This window comes from Oryx dammah, unplaced genomic scaffold (assembly GCF_014754425.2).
Source record: "Oryx dammah isolate SB20612 unplaced genomic scaffold, SCBI_Odam_1.1 HiC_scaffold_28, whole genome shotgun sequence".
Lineage (NCBI taxonomy): Eukaryota > Metazoa > Chordata > Mammalia > Artiodactyla > Bovidae > Oryx > Oryx dammah.
In genome coordinates, this window is record NW_024070212.1 from 9,123,936 (window position 1) to 9,140,520 (window position 16,585).

At 50.7% G+C, this 16,585-nt stretch overlaps 2 protein-coding genes across 4 annotated transcripts in view; one reads left to right on the forward strand and one right to left on the reverse strand.

Moving 5' to 3' along the window:
* Positions 1-1,115: 1,115 nt before the first annotated feature.
* On the reverse strand, positions 1,116-14,984 carry NCSTN (nicastrin). 2 transcript variants are annotated; one of them, XM_040230114.1, is made up of 17 exons: positions 14,348-14,822; positions 13,295-13,399; positions 10,836-10,959; positions 10,308-10,429; positions 9,743-9,888; positions 8,834-8,984; positions 8,427-8,536; positions 8,038-8,190; positions 7,310-7,414; positions 7,056-7,133; positions 6,035-6,207; positions 4,173-4,275; positions 3,970-4,065; positions 3,403-3,490; positions 2,979-3,133; positions 2,520-2,732; positions 1,116-1,947 (listed from the first exon to the last, which is right to left on the reverse strand). In XM_040230114.1, exons 4-17 carry the CDS (start codon positions 10,420-10,422, stop codon positions 1,825-1,827), a joined length of 1,809 nt encoding a protein of 602 aa, XP_040086048.1. In that variant the 5' UTR covers positions 10,423-10,429; positions 10,836-10,959; positions 13,295-13,399; positions 14,348-14,822; the 3' UTR covers positions 1,116-1,824. The 2 variants fall into 2 exon arrangements, with proteins under 2 accessions (XP_040086048.1, XP_040086047.1); XM_040230113.1 differs by lacking the exon at positions 14,348-14,822 and adding an exon at positions 14,850-14,984 and having other exon boundaries at positions 1,193-1,947.
* A 62-nt stretch (positions 14,985-15,046) lies between these two features.
* COPA (COPI coat complex subunit alpha) overlaps positions 15,047-16,585 on the forward strand; it is a 45,152-nt gene continuing 43,613 nt past the window's right edge. For both annotated transcript variants that reach the window (XM_040230111.1, XM_040230112.1), the window contains exon 1: positions 15,047-15,192. In XM_040230111.1, coding sequence (XP_040086045.1) covers positions 15,153-15,192 — 40 coding nt within the window. In that variant the 5' untranslated portion in view covers positions 15,047-15,152. The remainder of the gene's footprint in view (positions 15,193-16,585) is intronic.

The window sequence follows — 16,585 nt, forward strand, 5'->3', positions numbered from 1 at the left end:
TGTGCTCAGCTCCCGCCAGCACGGAGCAGCTTCTCCAGCTCAAACCGGGAGGAGTGTGGTGGAGGGAAAGCAGCAGGGTTTATTTCCCCCACAGCCCCAAACCCCAAACAGCCCCTCGAGGGAACTTGGGAGAGAAACCTCGAGAAAAATCACCTCCTCTCAGCAGGATTTGCAAAGGTAAACAGTTCAATCAGGAAACTAAGAGGGGTGCTTAGGACTCTGAAAATGGCCAGTTCTTTTCCATCTCTGCTGTCTTCATGCACGTTGGAGACAGGCTCTTGGCCAGCAGTGAGGAGAAGGCTGGCTTCAGCTGCCACTCCTGCAGGTTCGCTTCCACGCTCAGCTGATTCAGCCCCTTCCCAGCAACATCCAGCAGCTCTGCCACACTCCAGAATTCTGCCTGTGAGGACCCAGGGAATTCGAGCACCTCCCTAGTGCACAGAGAGCCTTTCTAGAAGAGTGCAAAACTGCTCATTTTGGTCTACATCATGCCCACTGACAGAGCCCAGACTGCTTAGCATGCCACCCAAGCGTCTTTGTGACCTGCCGCAACCTCACTGCCTCAGTTTCTATGGCTCAGGCACACTGAACAACCTACATTCCTCAAACATGACCCACGCCTTTTCCTGGCTCTGTGCTTCCACATCTGGCAAGCTCTAAATCGCTGCCCAAGTGCTTCCTCTCCACAGCTTTCTAAATGCCACCACCACTGCCTTGAACCCCTCCATGTGCTGCCAGAGCACTGTGGAGAGGCTGTGATTTCTCCATTTATTACCCCAGTTCTGTTTGTTTCTCCCTTCCCCCCAGATGTGAGTTACTCAAGGGTCAGGGCTGCTTGCAGTACTCCATTCATCTCTGTACCCCAGCTTGGGTCTCAGATAAGGAAAGAAATGTCTGTCAAATACAGAGTTGCAAGACACTGTTCACATCACTCTCACAAGAGGAAAACCAGTGGCCAGAAGGCCACTTCTGCTAGAGTGTCTGCTATTTTTGACAGTCATACTCCTGGGACCCTCTGGGGACTGAGAAGAGAGAACGGGAGGTTGCAATTCTACGTCTCTAACGTAGGGTCATTGAACAAGGGGGCTGGGGAAAAAAACAGGTAATGTTACGGGTTGTGTGGGGCAGTCTCTTTTAATGAAACTCACTATTTATATATTTACATACACACACATACACACACACAAAGAAAAAAAAGAAACAAAAATAGATATTACAGCATAATAAAAATTACAACTGAGTACTGTGGGCTGGAAGTGGGATGCCCCCCGGCAGCACACCCCCCTGATGTGCCATCTAAGGGCCTGGAGACGGGACAGCTGGAGGGAGACAGAAGGCTCAGCCCACAGATGGCCCTGTCCTCCTGAGGGCTTCCTTGTCATTTGTTCCTGGCATTCAACCCTTCATGTCCTTCCTGGTCAGGAAGGGAGAGGCGGGAGCAGGGAGCATGGGGAGGCACAAGACAGGAAGGAGAGAGAAAACAGACGCTGAAGAAGGGGAAGTTAGGGCAGGCAGCTCTAAACCACCATGGGGCAGGAGTCAGACAGGAGCAGGAAGCTTCTATTTGTCATACCAGGATCAGGCAGGGGCAAGGAAGAAGGAACGGGGACGGGGACGGGGACGAGCAGACAGCAAAGGGGAGATGCGGGCGGTGGGTGACTCGATTATCTCTCACTGTCTCTTTTGGGCAGTTCTGCTTTATGTCAACGTCAAGTCTGAGCCAGGCCCAGAGAGGTTCCATGACAAACTAGTGGTTTATGTCCCAGTGGGACAGATGATCTAGGAAGCAAACTGCAGAGCTGGCAGGAAAAGCTGGGGTCCTCTTCAGTAAGACACAGATCCTGGTTCCCGGGGAGTGATGAAAAGGACGTCGGCTTTGGCATTGATGCAGTAGGTGACGATGAGAGAGAAGACGAGGATGCCGAAGCCCACGATCAGGGTGATAAACTGCAGGAGGGCGTGGGCAGGGAAGGAGAAAGGTGTTCTCAGAACTCCAGGCAGCTGTGGTGACTGCTTGGGGTGGGGAGGCAGGGCTGGCTCTAAGCACCAAGTACTGAACCATCACAGGCAACATCTCCCCAGTCTGGGGACTGAGTCTCCCCATTTGGGGAAGAGGAGTAAAATACCTCTGTCCTTGCTTTTGCATTTTTTACTTAAATTTTAAGCATCCTGAAGGTAGGGCCATGACTTTGATTCTCTGATGAACAATAACGTGATTGTGACCGGTGCTCAATAAGCATTAGAGTGACATTCTAGCTCTGTAGGTGGGTGTGCTGGGCGGGAGTGGAGCTGGGGAAGGGCTCCATACTGTCTCCTCGGGTCTCCATGGGTGCACATGGCCAGGACGAACACATCAGCAAACTGTCCGTGAGGACCAGCTTCCTAACGGCGCATGCTGGCTGACCAGGGACAGGTGTGCAGCAGGTTTTGGGGGCAAATGAGAGCTAGCAGGGGTAAGAGACAAGAGGCAATAGAGAGAGGTCAAAGAGAACCTCTGCCACCCACCCTCCCCCTCTCACCTCCAGCTCTTTGCTGGCTATCAGAAATATCCGGGCGCGGATGTCTTTCCAGCGGCTCTCGGTCCACGTCGAGTATTCGGTAGAGCCCCACTGCTCCAGTTCAAAGGCAGGGGACAAGGCCCTGGCCAGGCGTACCGTGGAACGCACACACCGGGGGAGCCGGTCCGTCTCATTGGCGTTCAAAGGGCCCTGAACCCAGGTGTACTCGTACAGCTGCGCAGGACACAGGTCACAGCAAGGGGCTGATGCAGACCGCTCACCCACTCCCTTTACCGTTTGGTTAGTCCGTTTTGACCCAGGGTGCTGCCTCTTCAGTACTCGAGTTCAATGGGCTGCATCCCTCCACCTCTCCACCCCAATCCCTTGGGTCCAACCAAGCCTAGGAGATCCAGCAACCGTCCCAGCGGAGGGGGGGTGGAGGGGCCCCTGGGGTCCCCTCTGATGTCCACTACCACTCACATCCTTGTTTTCAGTGGGGACTTGACTCGGGTTCTGGCACTGCTCTCGGGTAAGGTCTATCACCTTGCCGGTCAAGTTAGCCAAGGCATACTGTACAACGTAAGTGGCGTTGGTGGGGCTGGAGACGGCGATGTAATGCTGAAGAGGCCCGTCACCTGGGCGGAGACCACACGGAAAGGGGGGATTCAGTGGGTGGAAGGGGGCGAGGGGAGGTGCAGATGGGCAGGGCCAGAGAGAGCCCAAGATTGGCAGCAGCCAGAGAAGAGAAAGTCAAGAGAAGAGAATCCAACAAATTTCAGGAGGAGGAAAGGAAAACAGGGGGCAAGAAAATAGGAAAACAAAGAAGTAAAGATTAAGTCAAAATGATGACTTTTTCTGTATCCCTTCCCTTGGTTAAGGACTCCACCCCACACCAGGTACTCACCCAGGTAGGACCTGAGGTCCGGCCTGAGGATAGACTGGAACCATGAGTTATTGGCTCTAACCAGGAACCCATAGAGCAGGCGGGTAACCTAGGATGGAGATATGGGGAGACTTGGAGCCCAAGCAAAGTTTTATTAGTGGAGATTTCAGTCATGGGGTAGGAACCAGATTGGCCAGACACTGGGGCAGGGAAAATGGTGGCTGGTGACAAGACACAGATGAGGCCCGCTGGGGGAACACCCAGGGCATCAGTGGTCCTCACCCACACATCCAGGCCTGCTAGATGCCAAGGTGTGGCAGACAGGCGGGGACCAGGATGCAGGATGCGGTAGCCCACTGTGTGCCAGGGAAGTCGCTCAGCCGTGTCCAACTCTGCGATCCCAGGGACTGTAGCCCACCAGGCTCCTCCATCCATGGAGTTTTCCAGGCAAGAGTACTGGAGTGGGTTGCCATTTCCTTCTCCAGGGGATCTTCCCAAGCCAGAGGTCCTGCATTGCAGGGAGACGCCTTACCGTCTGAGCCACCAGGGAAGACAGACAGAAAGGAACCGGGGCCCACTTGCTCCTACCGTGTGGGGGTCAGCCTGTATGGTGTCCCTGAAGCTGGCTCCTCCTGCGAGCTGGTACAGTGCGCGTGCCAGCACGGTGGCCACACCTGCCAGAGCCTGCGGGACGAGCAGAGGGGCCGAGTGGCCCAGATTCCCTGACCCCCAACACTAACACGTGAGCCTCGTGCACTGTGGCCCCATGCTCCCCCCAGCCTGGGCGCTACCTTGGCAGTGTCTGTCACAAAGTTCAGGTCCTCTTCAGGGCTCTGCCCTGCAGGGTAGGTCACATTAATGTTCTCAGCGGTGTCATAAATGCTTTGGTAATAGCTGCCAGGAAAGCCGGAATGAGCCTTGGCTGCACTCAGCCAGGGCCCGGCCCTTTCCTCCCTCCACTGTCCCTTCTGTAGGAACTCAGGGTCTCATTTTCCCTCATCCGAGGATGAGGGGAGAGAGAAGATCAGGACTTCATATTGAAGAAGGAACAGAGGATGGGGAAGGAGGAATGCAGGTGGGAGAGCTTGAACACAAAGCCTGTGCGACTGACAAGACAGAAGAGGCAAGTGAGACCAAGATGCAGAATCTGTGCCTTCCTGGGAGATCCCAAAACATAAGCAACACTCCTGTGTCACTTGGGTCAGAGATACAGGAGGGTGGCTGAGAGAACCCTACCACACATTATCAGAGCAATCGTATGATTGTTTCAACGCACATTCATATTGAAGGTGGCTGGGAGCGGAGGGTGACGAGCAGGCCTGTCCACAGACATGTAACACTACACAGGGGTAAACCACCTCAATACTCCTTGGAGCCCCAAGGAGGCAGATCTCAGAAGAGAAGGAAGGAGGAGAGAGGTCCCCGCCTCTACCATCACTGAATAGCCTGCCCCACAAGGAATCAAGTCGATCACATGGTCAAGTCCAGCGTGTGCTCACGTGATGGACCACCTCTAACCACACGGTAGTACAGAAGATAGGTTTGGAGAAGAAAGCTGATCTTACATACTAGAACTGTCGCCACCCCAAATAAATGAGAAGGTGCTACTGGGCAGAGGCTGGAGAACCAGAGCTTATACATTTTGATTCAGAAACTCCCTTGGGGGCTTCCCTGGTGGCTCAGAGGTGAAGAACCTGCCTGCCTACGCAGGAGATGCGGACTCGATCCCTGGGCCGGGAAGACACCACATACCACGCACCAACTCTGAGCCTGTGCTCTAGAGCCCAGGGGCCCCAACTACTGAGACCAGGCAGCACAGCTGCTCGAGCCCTCGAGCCCTCGAGCTCGTGCTCCACAACACACTGAAAAGCCCAAGCACGCAACCAGAGTGGTCCCCACGCACCACAGCTAGAGGAAAGCCTGCACAGCAACAAAGACCCAGTACCACCAAAAAAAAAAAATAAGTTAAAAAAAAAAAAGAAACTCACTTGGCCTGCTGGAAGAAGGGAAGGGAGGCTGGGGGCCTAGCAGTCCAGCCTGAGTAAAGTCCCATTGCCCCAGGCATCGAGTTAGGGGCAGTTTAGAGGTGTCAGGACTGGCAGAAAAGTGACTAGCATGGCCTTGCCCCATATCTCTGGAACCCCCTCAGCTGCAGAAACATGTTTACACCCACACTGAACCACACACAGTTGCCACACAGTAAGAACATGTGACATTCCAGAGTGAGTACCGTCTGTGTCCCCCACGGGCCAGCCCCGGGGCAGGGACAGCTCCATGTCCTCCAGCCACGGGCTCCCATCCCCACTGTACTGGGCATTTGTACCGATGCCCTCTGCTGGCAGCCCTGGGGAACTCGGGCCCCTGGAGAGCGTGGAGAGGTGGAACCACGGGTGAGGAGTGCCGAGCTACGGAGGGACTCAGCTGAGGACTATTTTCTAAAATGAACATCTAGTCCACTGAGAGGATCGTGTGGGATGAGAAGAGGACACTGAGCACAGAGCACAGATTGACCTGCGGTTCTGGAGAGGGTGGCATGGGGATAGGGGCGGGCAGGGGTTCCTCTCGACACAGGGACTCTGTTCCTCTGCGGACCTCAAACTGCAGAACAGACTCTCTTCAGGAATGTCAAGGAGGCGGGCTGGGCAACTCTTACAGATTATGGAAGGAATCAGAGTGGTCAGCAAGAACAACACCAGAGACGTTTCGTGCCCGAAGAAATCGCTGCAGAGAAGACGGTGGCAGAGGCTGGGACTGATTCAGTCTCCTGAGGACGACGGTGGGGACAGCAGCGCCGCTCTGCTCCAGGGTGCTCAAGAGTGCCTCCACCTGGGAGAGGAGAGGCACGAGCTGATGGAGGCTGTGAGGGGAGGAAGCAGGAGGGCCCTCAGACCTGCAACGCTCCCCAACCTTCAAAGTAGCCCTAAATCCACCTGGATCTAAATCCTGCAAGCCTTTTGGTATCAAGCCTCTCTGGATTTTCCTGCAGCATCTACTATCCTGTTTAAATCACCACACAAAGGAAGAGATCTTTGTTGTTGTTTTTTTTTTCTTTTCCATACTTATAGGTAAACCCAACTGTCCTCAGGACATTGTCTTAGCCGATGTCTTACTTATTATTTACTGTGCAGAATGTGCAGAACTGGAGAAGCAAAAAATAATACAAAACAGTGCTGAGTGCCATACCAGTAGTCCACTCTAGGCTGTAGGAGGCACGGGTGGTATTGAAGCTGGGCTGGCAGGAAGAGGGCCTCAGGGATAAAACAGACCTATAGCTGTACTTTGAGGGAGGGAGGGTCTTGAACAAGGAGTGAGGAAAGTGGAAAACAGTTTGGGTAGGGAGTCTGACACAGCTAGAATGGGGCAGGGTAAGCAGGACAGCCAGGTCCTTGGGGTAGCAGGGAAGAAAGGAGACACCCACACCCTGTCCTAAGTGGGCAGTGATAGTTCGCTAGGTACCGAATGATCAGAGAACTACCCATCCCAGGGAATAGTGACAAGAGCTGAGCTCATGGTTTTCCCAGGGAACTGGAACAGGTGGGGAGTTCACCCTTTAGTCAACACCCAACCTAAGGTCCTGTGTCACACGCCCTGGAGGCTGGTGGGGCTAAGGCCAGGGCAAGCCCATATTTTGAGCTGCTGAAACAGGAAGTGAGGGGGAGAGATGCTCAGGTTACCTGGTTTAGCACAGTTTCATTTTTCTGAGACATGGGGTCTGTGTGCATCCAAAGCTCTAGTGAGTTTCTTAAGGCCACCTGGAAGTAAGATGAAGGAGCAACGTTTATAGTTAGTTTCCCCTTCTGGCCCATACCAGGAAGAAAGGAGTGCGAGCAGAAATCAAGGGACAGCAGCACCTTCAGTGAGGACAAGGGAGTAGCTGAGGGAAAGCTTTGAGGAGGAAAGGAAGAGGGGGAGGAGACGTCCCACACACCTGTCCCAGCTCCACAAATGAGTCGATGTTCTCTAGCTGCACAGGAAAACTGCCCTTCTCCATGTCGTAGACCATTCTCGAGCTGCCAATGTAGTCAAAAGTTTCCTGAGGGGCACAGACGGGTGGGAAAAGGAACAGAGATCCCATAGCATGAGGGCAGCCTCAGTGACCTGGGGCCAGATCCTCAGAGCTCTAGGCACAAAGGCTACTACTGTCTGCGTTATCTCAGCTGCCAGCCAGCCGAGTCACACGACCCTGCCCTCCTCCCTACCCTGCCTCCCAGCTGCGGCGAGGCCTCACATGTGTGTCTCAGGACTTCTTGAGCCCAGACATGGGGAGAGCAACAGGGGCACAGGCCCAAGGCGGACACCAGCTGTTATGCGCCTGCTTCTTGCTTCTCCCCTCACCTCCACCCACTCAACGACAGATGCTGGTTCCCCTACTCCGTGGCCAGGCTGTGGTGGCGGTAGGGAGAGGCGGGAGCCTCAGGGCTCCTGGGTCCACAGAATAAAATAGACTGCATCAGTGGGGGAGTGAGGGAGTCAGCAGTTTAGCAATTCTGGGTCAGGGTGCAAATGCTTCCTGTGATGAGGGAGCCTGAAGGGGAGACTTTCCAGAAGCTGAGTTAACAACTAGGCCAAGTGCTGAGATCTTCCCCAAACCACAGCCCTTCTCACCTTTACTACCTGCTTCTTCCCGCCATCCCACCCCAGCGAAAGAGCCCTCACCCCTTGGAAGAAGACGAACATGACATTGCGGGGCAGGGTGGCCACGTCAGGTGCCTTCTGCAGGGCTTCAGCTGCAGCCAGCTGCGTGACGAAGGAGGCGACGGCGCTTTCAGCCCCTGGGGCCACGTTCCAGAAAAAAGAACGGCTGTCCAGCTGGGCGCAGCAGACAGGGTGGAGGGGGTACACTTTGAAAATGGAAATTCGAGCCAGACCCTAGTTCCCGCTTCCCCTGCTCTGGCCAAGAAAACATCCATATCCTGGGGCAACCGTTAGATGCCCACATTCCAGAGCCTGCTCCGTCTGAGGCTCCCCACAGGAGCAACTTAGACGCCTGATAACCCTGTCCTTTCTGTGCCAGTCCTGCCCACCCCGACCGGGCCAACACTCACTCGGGTGGCAGCCACCACAACCCTGTCATCAGGCTCCAGCGTCCTAGATGTATTTATAGGCTTCAGCACGCTCCACACGTTGAAGTCGGACAGGGGGTCACAGACGACTTCTGAACAGGACACAGTAAGGGAGAAGGCGGCTACGGAGGTGGCCTCTGACCAGGGCCCCACGGACTCTGCGAGTCACTTCTCTGGCTCCGTTCTTCCACGTTACTTTCTCTGCCGCTGGAGACAACCTACCTTGATTTGTGTGGAACTGTTCTGGTTCTTCCGCCAGGTGCTCCCTGCTCTGCCCAGCGCCCCCTGCTGGGCCCACCCCACCCAGCCCCTACAGCGGGCTCAGCCACGCTCGCTGGCCGCCCCTTTGGCCCACCCCGGGGCAGCCAGCTCACCCCGACGTGCCCCACCTGGGCTGATGGTGAATGAGCTCTGGATGAGGTTGCGTCGCATGCAGGTGACGGTGCTGACGACAGCGTGCATGTGTGAGAAGAGCTGCATGGCGCAGAGCGGGAAGGCCGGCGCCGAGCCGTTTGGACTCAGGTTGTGATCTCGGTAGCACTACAAGAGGAGGAGGACCCCGGTGAGGCTGGAGCTGGAGCGTCCCTCCCATACCCCCAAAAGGAGAAGGGCCCGGCTCCATCCTTCAGCCGCTCCCACATCTGTCCCGGAGCTACAGGACTGTACCCTGTCTGGTACAACCACAGGGGCTATAAGGTCAAAGAGAACAAGTCACCAAGGGTCACAGACTCAATGACTTAGCTGGGGCTGATGAAATTACCCTATACCAAATGGCCTGGCTCAATATGAAGCTTTGGTCACTGTTTCTAGTATGATTTGCTGTAAAGAGCACCAAAGTGGGAGATGAAAAAGCAAATTCAAGACAGCCTGGACATCAACTCACCATGAAACTTTTGCACAAACCTCTTAACTGCTCTGTGTATCAAAATTAGAGAACATTAGCTAAGAATTAGAGAATACTAGAGCTAAAAAGAACTTCAGAAATTACTAAACTGAATCTCTCAATTCCTAGTCCAGTGCTCTTTCTTACCATACAAAGTGTTCTTAATCATGGCTCTACAGCTTATCTCATATTAAATATTATTTATGTTTTGTTCTAGTCTAAAAGCCTTTAATGTTATACTTTAAGGCAGAAGAGAAACAGGAGAGGGGAACATGAAAAAAATAAACCTCTTGGCTCTTCTTGGAGCAACGGCCTTTCAGAGGGTAGACTAGTACAATGAGGCTCCCTCCAAACAGGAGGAGAGCCTAACAAATAATTCTAAGTAACAGGTGCTAAGAGCTGGCGGAGTCATTACCTGCTTAATGACATTAGTTTCATTCTCGTCTTCAAGAAGAAAGATGGGGAAGCTGAAATCTTCATAAGCCAAGCCGTCGCCCACCTTGTTCCACTGAAAGGCTCTGCAGTGAGCAAACTGTGACCCATAAGAGTTGGAGTAAATACCTGAAAGGGAGGACAGGGGACAGGATGTTGGGACACCAAGCACTTAGAAACCAGGTAAGGGAGGAGGGCTAGGATATCACAGGGTTGGGACTAAGAGTTCCAAAGGAGGGAGCGACTCAAAAAGAAGCAAGCATCAACTTCTCATCACCTACAGTAAAACACACTGGTATCAGGGACCCCTAGGCTAGCCAGTTGGCGATCTGAACATGTGACAGAAAGGGAGAGTGGAAGGTAAACAGAGGATGGGGGAGCAGGAGACAGAAGAGATGAGTGGCAAAGACAAAGAAATCTTCTGTGTGGGAGGCAGCTGCTCACAGTATACACAACACGTACTCCTTCATAACCTCCACCCCCCAGAGAACGAAGCAACGATGAGCTCTGGGTGACAGCAGTCTGCCCTGACCCACTGGGGCTCTTACCAAACCCATCATTGGGACACCGCACACTGGGAGAGAAGCCTGAGGCAGGACTGGGCTTGGCTAAAGACACTGCAAGACCAGCAATTCGGTCAGATCTCCCCTTCAGCTTCTCCATCACATCCCTGGAATGGGGCGACAATGCCGTCAACGAAGGCAGGGAGATTATCAGGCAGCCTGACATCCTGCCCTCTAGGGTGGAAACAAATGCAGAATTAGGGGAATCACCACTGCTGACTCACTTCTTGTCTTTCAGCTTCTGAATGAAAACTGTGACCTAATCCGAGCTCAAGGCTTCATCTCATCTACCCTGTCTCTGTACATCCCTTTCCTTCCTGGGGTCCTTACGCACCTAGAGTTCTACTTACAAGGTCACTGGGACTCCTTTTGAAGGCACATCTTTTGATCTGAGCACCAACCCACCCCCTGCCTGGCAGGACCAGGGCAGCTTACACTCACAAGCTGGAAGACTGTTCACTGACTCTCCCCTTGTCTGGATGCATTTCCCCAGCAGGAACACCGAGTTCTTACCTGGTAAAGAGTGTGCCCTCTAGCAGAACCACGTAAGGGGGGTTAGGGCCATCAGTCAACACCCACTGCAGGTCCTCTTTCTTCTCTACTACGTGGATAACCCCTGTGTCCCCACTAATGGAAGCTGCCAGGATAGAATGAGTTAAATTAAAGCATCTACAGCTAACAATTCTGACTTTGCCTCACTGATTCTGCAGCTTATTCACCACCACCACCGCACCCCGCCCCCCACTTCCAAAATGTGACAGGACGCTGGGTTAATGCAGCCAACTCTAGAGTGAAACTGAAGGGCAGAATTGCCTTGGTTCCATCTGAAGATTACTAGGAAGAAATGGAGCACAAAAGAGCTCAGAAGTCTTATTACAGGCCTTGCTTGTTAAATGTCAGAAAGGCTCTGTGATCTTCATTTTCTTGTCCTCGTCCCTCAACCTCACTAAGGCTTATATATGAGATTCTAGTAGACACCTAAGTTTTTAAATATGTGTTTTCTCCAGGAAATGGCAGGCTCTAGATGTCAAGCCTGGAGTTCCAGCACTAAATCTTCCTCTGTGCAGACTTCCGTGCCCCCATAGCTTCCATGGATCTCCACTCCTTTGCCCTATTTGGGTAAGACTTCACTTGCTTTTGGTCAGTTTTGGGTAAGGTTAAATCAAGAGGTTCAAGGAGATCTGTAGAACAGAACTTCCCAAATGATGGACCTCAAAGAGATTAGATGTGCTGATATTAAAGTCCTCTCATTTCTGGGGACCAAGCATCTCCAAAGACCTTAGGCTGTTCACCCCAGGCCAGGAGCAGACACATATATTACTCCAGCATGCTTTACGGATAACTTGGCAGTATCTCATACCATAGGGAAAGAGTTAAAGAAAAGGAACACAAAGAAAGCTACAGATTACCCTTTTTGAGCACTTTTAAAAGGGTCCAATAGAAACAGAGCATTAGAAACAGAAAATCAAACCTAGGTCTTTTACTCTAAATTTAAGAGGGTGTAGCTTGCTCAGGATGGACAGATATGAAGTAAGATTTAGAAATAAATAGGCTGAAAAGGAAACAAGATCCTAATGAGGAAGTGGCCAGAGACCAGCCCCTCTCCTCTCGCCTCTCCATACTGGCTCCATCGCTTTATCTCCACAGGCTACTGCTTTGCTTCCCACAGGGCTGCTCTAAGGACATGTAGCCGAATGACTCAGTGCCAGAGGGGATACTGTAGAGCTCAGCTTCAGGAGGATGGGAGCCTAGCTTTTTGCACTAAAGTGGAGTTCCAGCAAGACCAGCAGTACAGTCCGATCTCAGTCCACACTGGACCTGACTCCCTTCTCCTCACAAGACTAGTTTAAGAACGAGGTCCAACAAAAATTTTACCTGGAGCTGTTTGGAACCAGTTAACCCACTCCCAGTACTTGCTATAACAAGGACATGGATAATTAACACAGGATATAGCCAAGGGATGGGTGGGTAGAAGAACAGTAATTGCCACCTTGAGCAAGTTCTTCACTTCCAGTGTCTAGTTTTCTCCAACCAAATGAGAAGGTTTCAGACAATTACAAAGTACTGCTGAGATGGCACTTAGCATCACCAATAAACATCTATTAAAGGTGCTCTGACTTTCAGCTTTGTGCACTTATATTCCAACCATTTTTACAGGAACGAACAGATTCAGAGGGAACCAATTTGATGAAGAAGCCAAGATCTGACTTTAAGTTTCCTGCATCCCTGCAAAAAACTACATTCTACCAAAGCTACTATCCAACAAACAAAATCTGAAGACAACAGGTTAAGTAGCAAGGAACTGGAGAATTCGGCCTTTTGATTACAATTTTTTTCCTCTCGTAGTTTTACAACCATAACATGTTGACGTGGGACACATTTATAAAACATAAAGACAAATTTAAATGCTTTATTATGTCCTCTTGCAACTATTTGGCCTTCTCAATGTCTTCTTCTTCAAAGGGTTCACTGCCTTAAAGAAGCTCATTTTGGTTCCAAAAAGAGCATTCAGAGTGCAGATGATGACTGGACTTCATAGAATATGAGGCTTTTTCTCCTAAGAAAGAGTATAGCTTTCTACCTAACTTACTGGGTGGTTAAGAGTCCTAGATTAGAACTTAGACCACCAAATCCAAGCTTCATCACTGACCAGCAGGACAATCTTAGAAGTTACTCACTTCTCTGAGTCTCTGTTTCATACTGGTAAGATGGAGGGTAATAACAGGGAGAGCTACTTCATGAGGTCATTGTGATGGTTAAATAAGATGCACATATAAGAAGTTTAGTATGTAGTATTTCCTCAATGTTTGTTCTTATTAATTACCTCACCTGGTTTGACAAATGGTTCTCTACCACCTACTACCCTCATCGCCTAGTTTGTGTTGAGGTTCCCCACAAGACTTGAATCATTACACCCAGGGCACAGACTGACATGTCAACATCCACGAACACAGTTCCCAATCTCAACTCACACTGGCAGCCAATCTGATGTGTAGCATTAAGCAGACGGACACAGGGAGCTGTTTTATTTAAGGGGATGTAGATCTTCCTCTCCACTGAGTTTCCTTCACACAAACCTGATCAGAAGATAAAAAATGTAAGAAGAAATTGGAAGACATTGGTGATAGCCTCTGTCATACCACAACTAGGTTGAATGGTTTTGGGTATATCATACTTTGCAAAATGGGACTGATGTCTACCCTTCTCACCGCCTGGGAACATTACTGGAACAAATAAATGCACTCAGCTATGTACCACAGAGGGTTGCTACAAATCATAAAGCAACTGACACTGAAGCTTAAAGAGAAAACACTTGATTCATCAAAACAAAGGCGTTTAACATTAGATGTACCTGCTTCTGGTTGCATACTCAACCACAACTTCCATTTTTCTACTCTGTATATACATCACTAATTAGTTAATAAACTGGTGCCAGTCTAAGAATATAGATTACAACAACAACAAAAGTTTCCCTGAGACATTTTCCCAGGAATCTGAACAGAACTGGGAGAAAACTTACGCCATATACCCTGCCAGTTAATCTAATATCAGTAAGTAATTTCTGTGTGCCCACAATGTGGGGCAGTTAGTTTTTCCTTTGTTGTTGTTGTTGTTTAGTCACTAAGTCCAGTGCCGCTCTTTTGTGACCCCATGGACTATAGTCCCCCAGGCTCCTCTGTCCATGGGATTTCCTAGGCAAGAATACTGGAGTGGGTTGCCATTTCCTTCCCCAGGGGATCTTTACCGACCCAGGGATCTAATCAGCGTCTCCTGCATTAGCAGGCGGATTCATTATCACTGAGCCAACAGGGAAGCCCAGTTTCTCCTTTGGAGGTCTTTAAAACAAACAATCTCAATTTGGGGGAAGGTATCATCATGTTTATAAACAGGCATGTTTGCATTTTAGGGCCTCATATACCAGAAAGTAAATGCGTGTAGGCAAACACCTGTGCACATTATAAATACCTAAAGTTCCTTGAGTCATTATTTCACAGCATTAACAGTTAAGAGAACTAATATCTTACCTTAGTCTCACTTTATTAATGGGACAAACCGAGGTGAAGCACAGGGACACGTGTTTACGGTGGAATTAACCGAGAAAGAAATAAGGCATCTACGTTCCTTAGCGCCGCAATGCACCCACAGAACCAGGCGCTTTCATCTTAAAAGTCTAAACGCATTGGAAAGAAAGCTGAACTCTTAACACTTGTCCTTTCTGATTTTGAGTGGGGTGGCTGGGCCGTGGGGGAAACGAGGTATCCGGACAAAGTGGGAGAGAGTTGAGCTGGAAGTTCAAGAAGAGGCCTGGAAGAGGAAATCGGGAGACTTGACCTGCCGCGGGGGAGAAGGGACCCTCAAGTCCAGGCAAAGGGGGAACTTCTGTCGTAGGAACGAAAAAAAGAGGATTTACAGGGTGGGGGGACGGAGGGGCTGCTGGGACCAGATGGGAGACGGCAGCGCTAGCGGCTGGGCAGATCCGGAGGGTTCTCCTTACAGCCTGGAGCTCACGGGCAGGGGAGGCCTCACCTGCCACTAGGACGCAGAAAGACAGAAGGCGAAGAAGACTCCTACTTCCCGGGTCGGCCACAGAGCCGCCCCCAGCGGTGGCCATCTTGCCTCTCAGCTGAGCGGAAGCCTCAATTCCCACCTTCTCCAGCAGTGTCCTCTCTAGGCCAACCCTGGCTCCGTCTCTATGGCCCGGAGCTCCTGGGGCCGGAAGTTCGTATCCGTGGAACTTCCGGGAGTCGAGGCGGAGGGACGCTGACGTGGAGGCAACCATAGGGCGGCAGGGAGTGTCAGGACTCGGATTAACAACTCGGAGCCTGAAGGATGCTAACCAAATTTGAGACCAAGAGTGCGCGGGTCAAAGGTAATGGAGATTAAAAGCGGGAGCGCGGAGGCTGGATGTCAGGGGCAGCCCTGTCACTGGGGAAGAGAGAGGGAACATTTAACGGGCTGAATTGGGCCCACCGTACGAACCTAGAGGAACCTGAGACAGAGGGAGGCTTTAAGGCCTGGCGGCGATTCACCTGCAGTCCTGTCGCCTTTGGTTTGCCCTTGGGATTTGCTTTAACTGTAGTGATGAACGCACCGCAGGAGGTTCATTTGGCTCACCCCATGTTTCTTTCTCCTCCCCTCTCCTGGATCCTGTACTGCTACTTTTATTCTGATCCCAAAGCTCTATACAGTCAGCAAAAACAAGACCGGGAGCTGACTGTGGCTCAGATCGTGAACTCTTTATTGCCAAATTCAGACTTAAATTGAAGAAAGTAGGGAAAACCACTAGACCATTCAGGTATGACCTAAATCAAATGCCTTATGATTATACAGTGGAAGTAAGAAATAGATTTAAGGGCCTAGATCTGATAGATAGAGTGCCTGATGAACTATGGACGGAGGTTCATGACATTGTACAGGAGACAGGGATTAAGATCATCCCCATGGAAAAGAAATGCAAAAAAGCAAAATGGCTATCTGGGGAGGCCTTACAAATAGCTGTGAAAAGAAGAGAAGCAAAAAGCAAAGGAGAAAAGGAAAGATATACCCATTTGAATGCAGAGTTCCAAAGAATAGCAAGGAGAGATAAGAAAGCCTTCTTCAGTGATCAATGCAAAGAAATAGAGGAAAACAACAGAATGGGAAAGACTAGAGATCTGTTCAAGAAAATTAGAGATACCAAGAGAACATTTCATGGAAAGATAGGCTCGATAAAGGACAGAAATGGTATAGACCTAACAGAAGCAGGAGATATTAAGAAGAGGTGGCAAGAATACACAGAAGAACTATACAAAAAAGATCTTCATGACCCAGATAATCACGATGCTGTGATCACTCACCTAGAGCCAGACATCCTGGAATGTGAAGTCAAGTGGGCCTTAGAAAGCATCACTATGAACAAAGCTAGTGCAGGTGATGGAATTCCAGCTGAGCTATTTCAACTCCTGAAAGATGATGCTGTGAAAGTGCTGCACTCAGTATGCCAGCAAACTTGGAAAACTCAGCAATGGCCACAGGACTGGAAAAGGTCAGTTTTCATTCCAATTCCAAAGAAAGGCAATGCCAAAGAATGCTCAAACTACCACACAATTGCACTCATCTCACACGCTAGTAAAGTAATGCTCAAAATTCTCTAAGCCAGGCTTCAGCAGTATGTGAACTGTGAACTTCCAGATGTTCAAGCTGGTTTTAGAAAAGGCAGAGGAACCAGAGATCAAATGGCCAACATCCGCTGGATCATGGAAAAAGCAAGAGAGTTCCAGAAA

Excerpts from the sequence above, each read along its gene's own strand:
- NCSTN (XM_040230113.1), bottom strand. The coding sequence starts at position 14,934 with ATGGCCACCGCTGGGGGCGGCTCTGTGGCCGACCCGGGAAGTAGGAGT. Across the intron at positions 7,415-8,037 it reads TGTTCGTCTTCTTCCAAGGG|GAAACTTTTGACTACATTGG; the intron begins GTGAGGGCTCTT and ends TGTGCCCCTCAG. Across the intron at positions 6,208-7,055 it reads ATGAAACTGTGCTAAACCAG|GTGGAGGCACTCTTGAGCAC; the intron begins GTAACCTGAGCA and ends CTCCTCTCCCAG.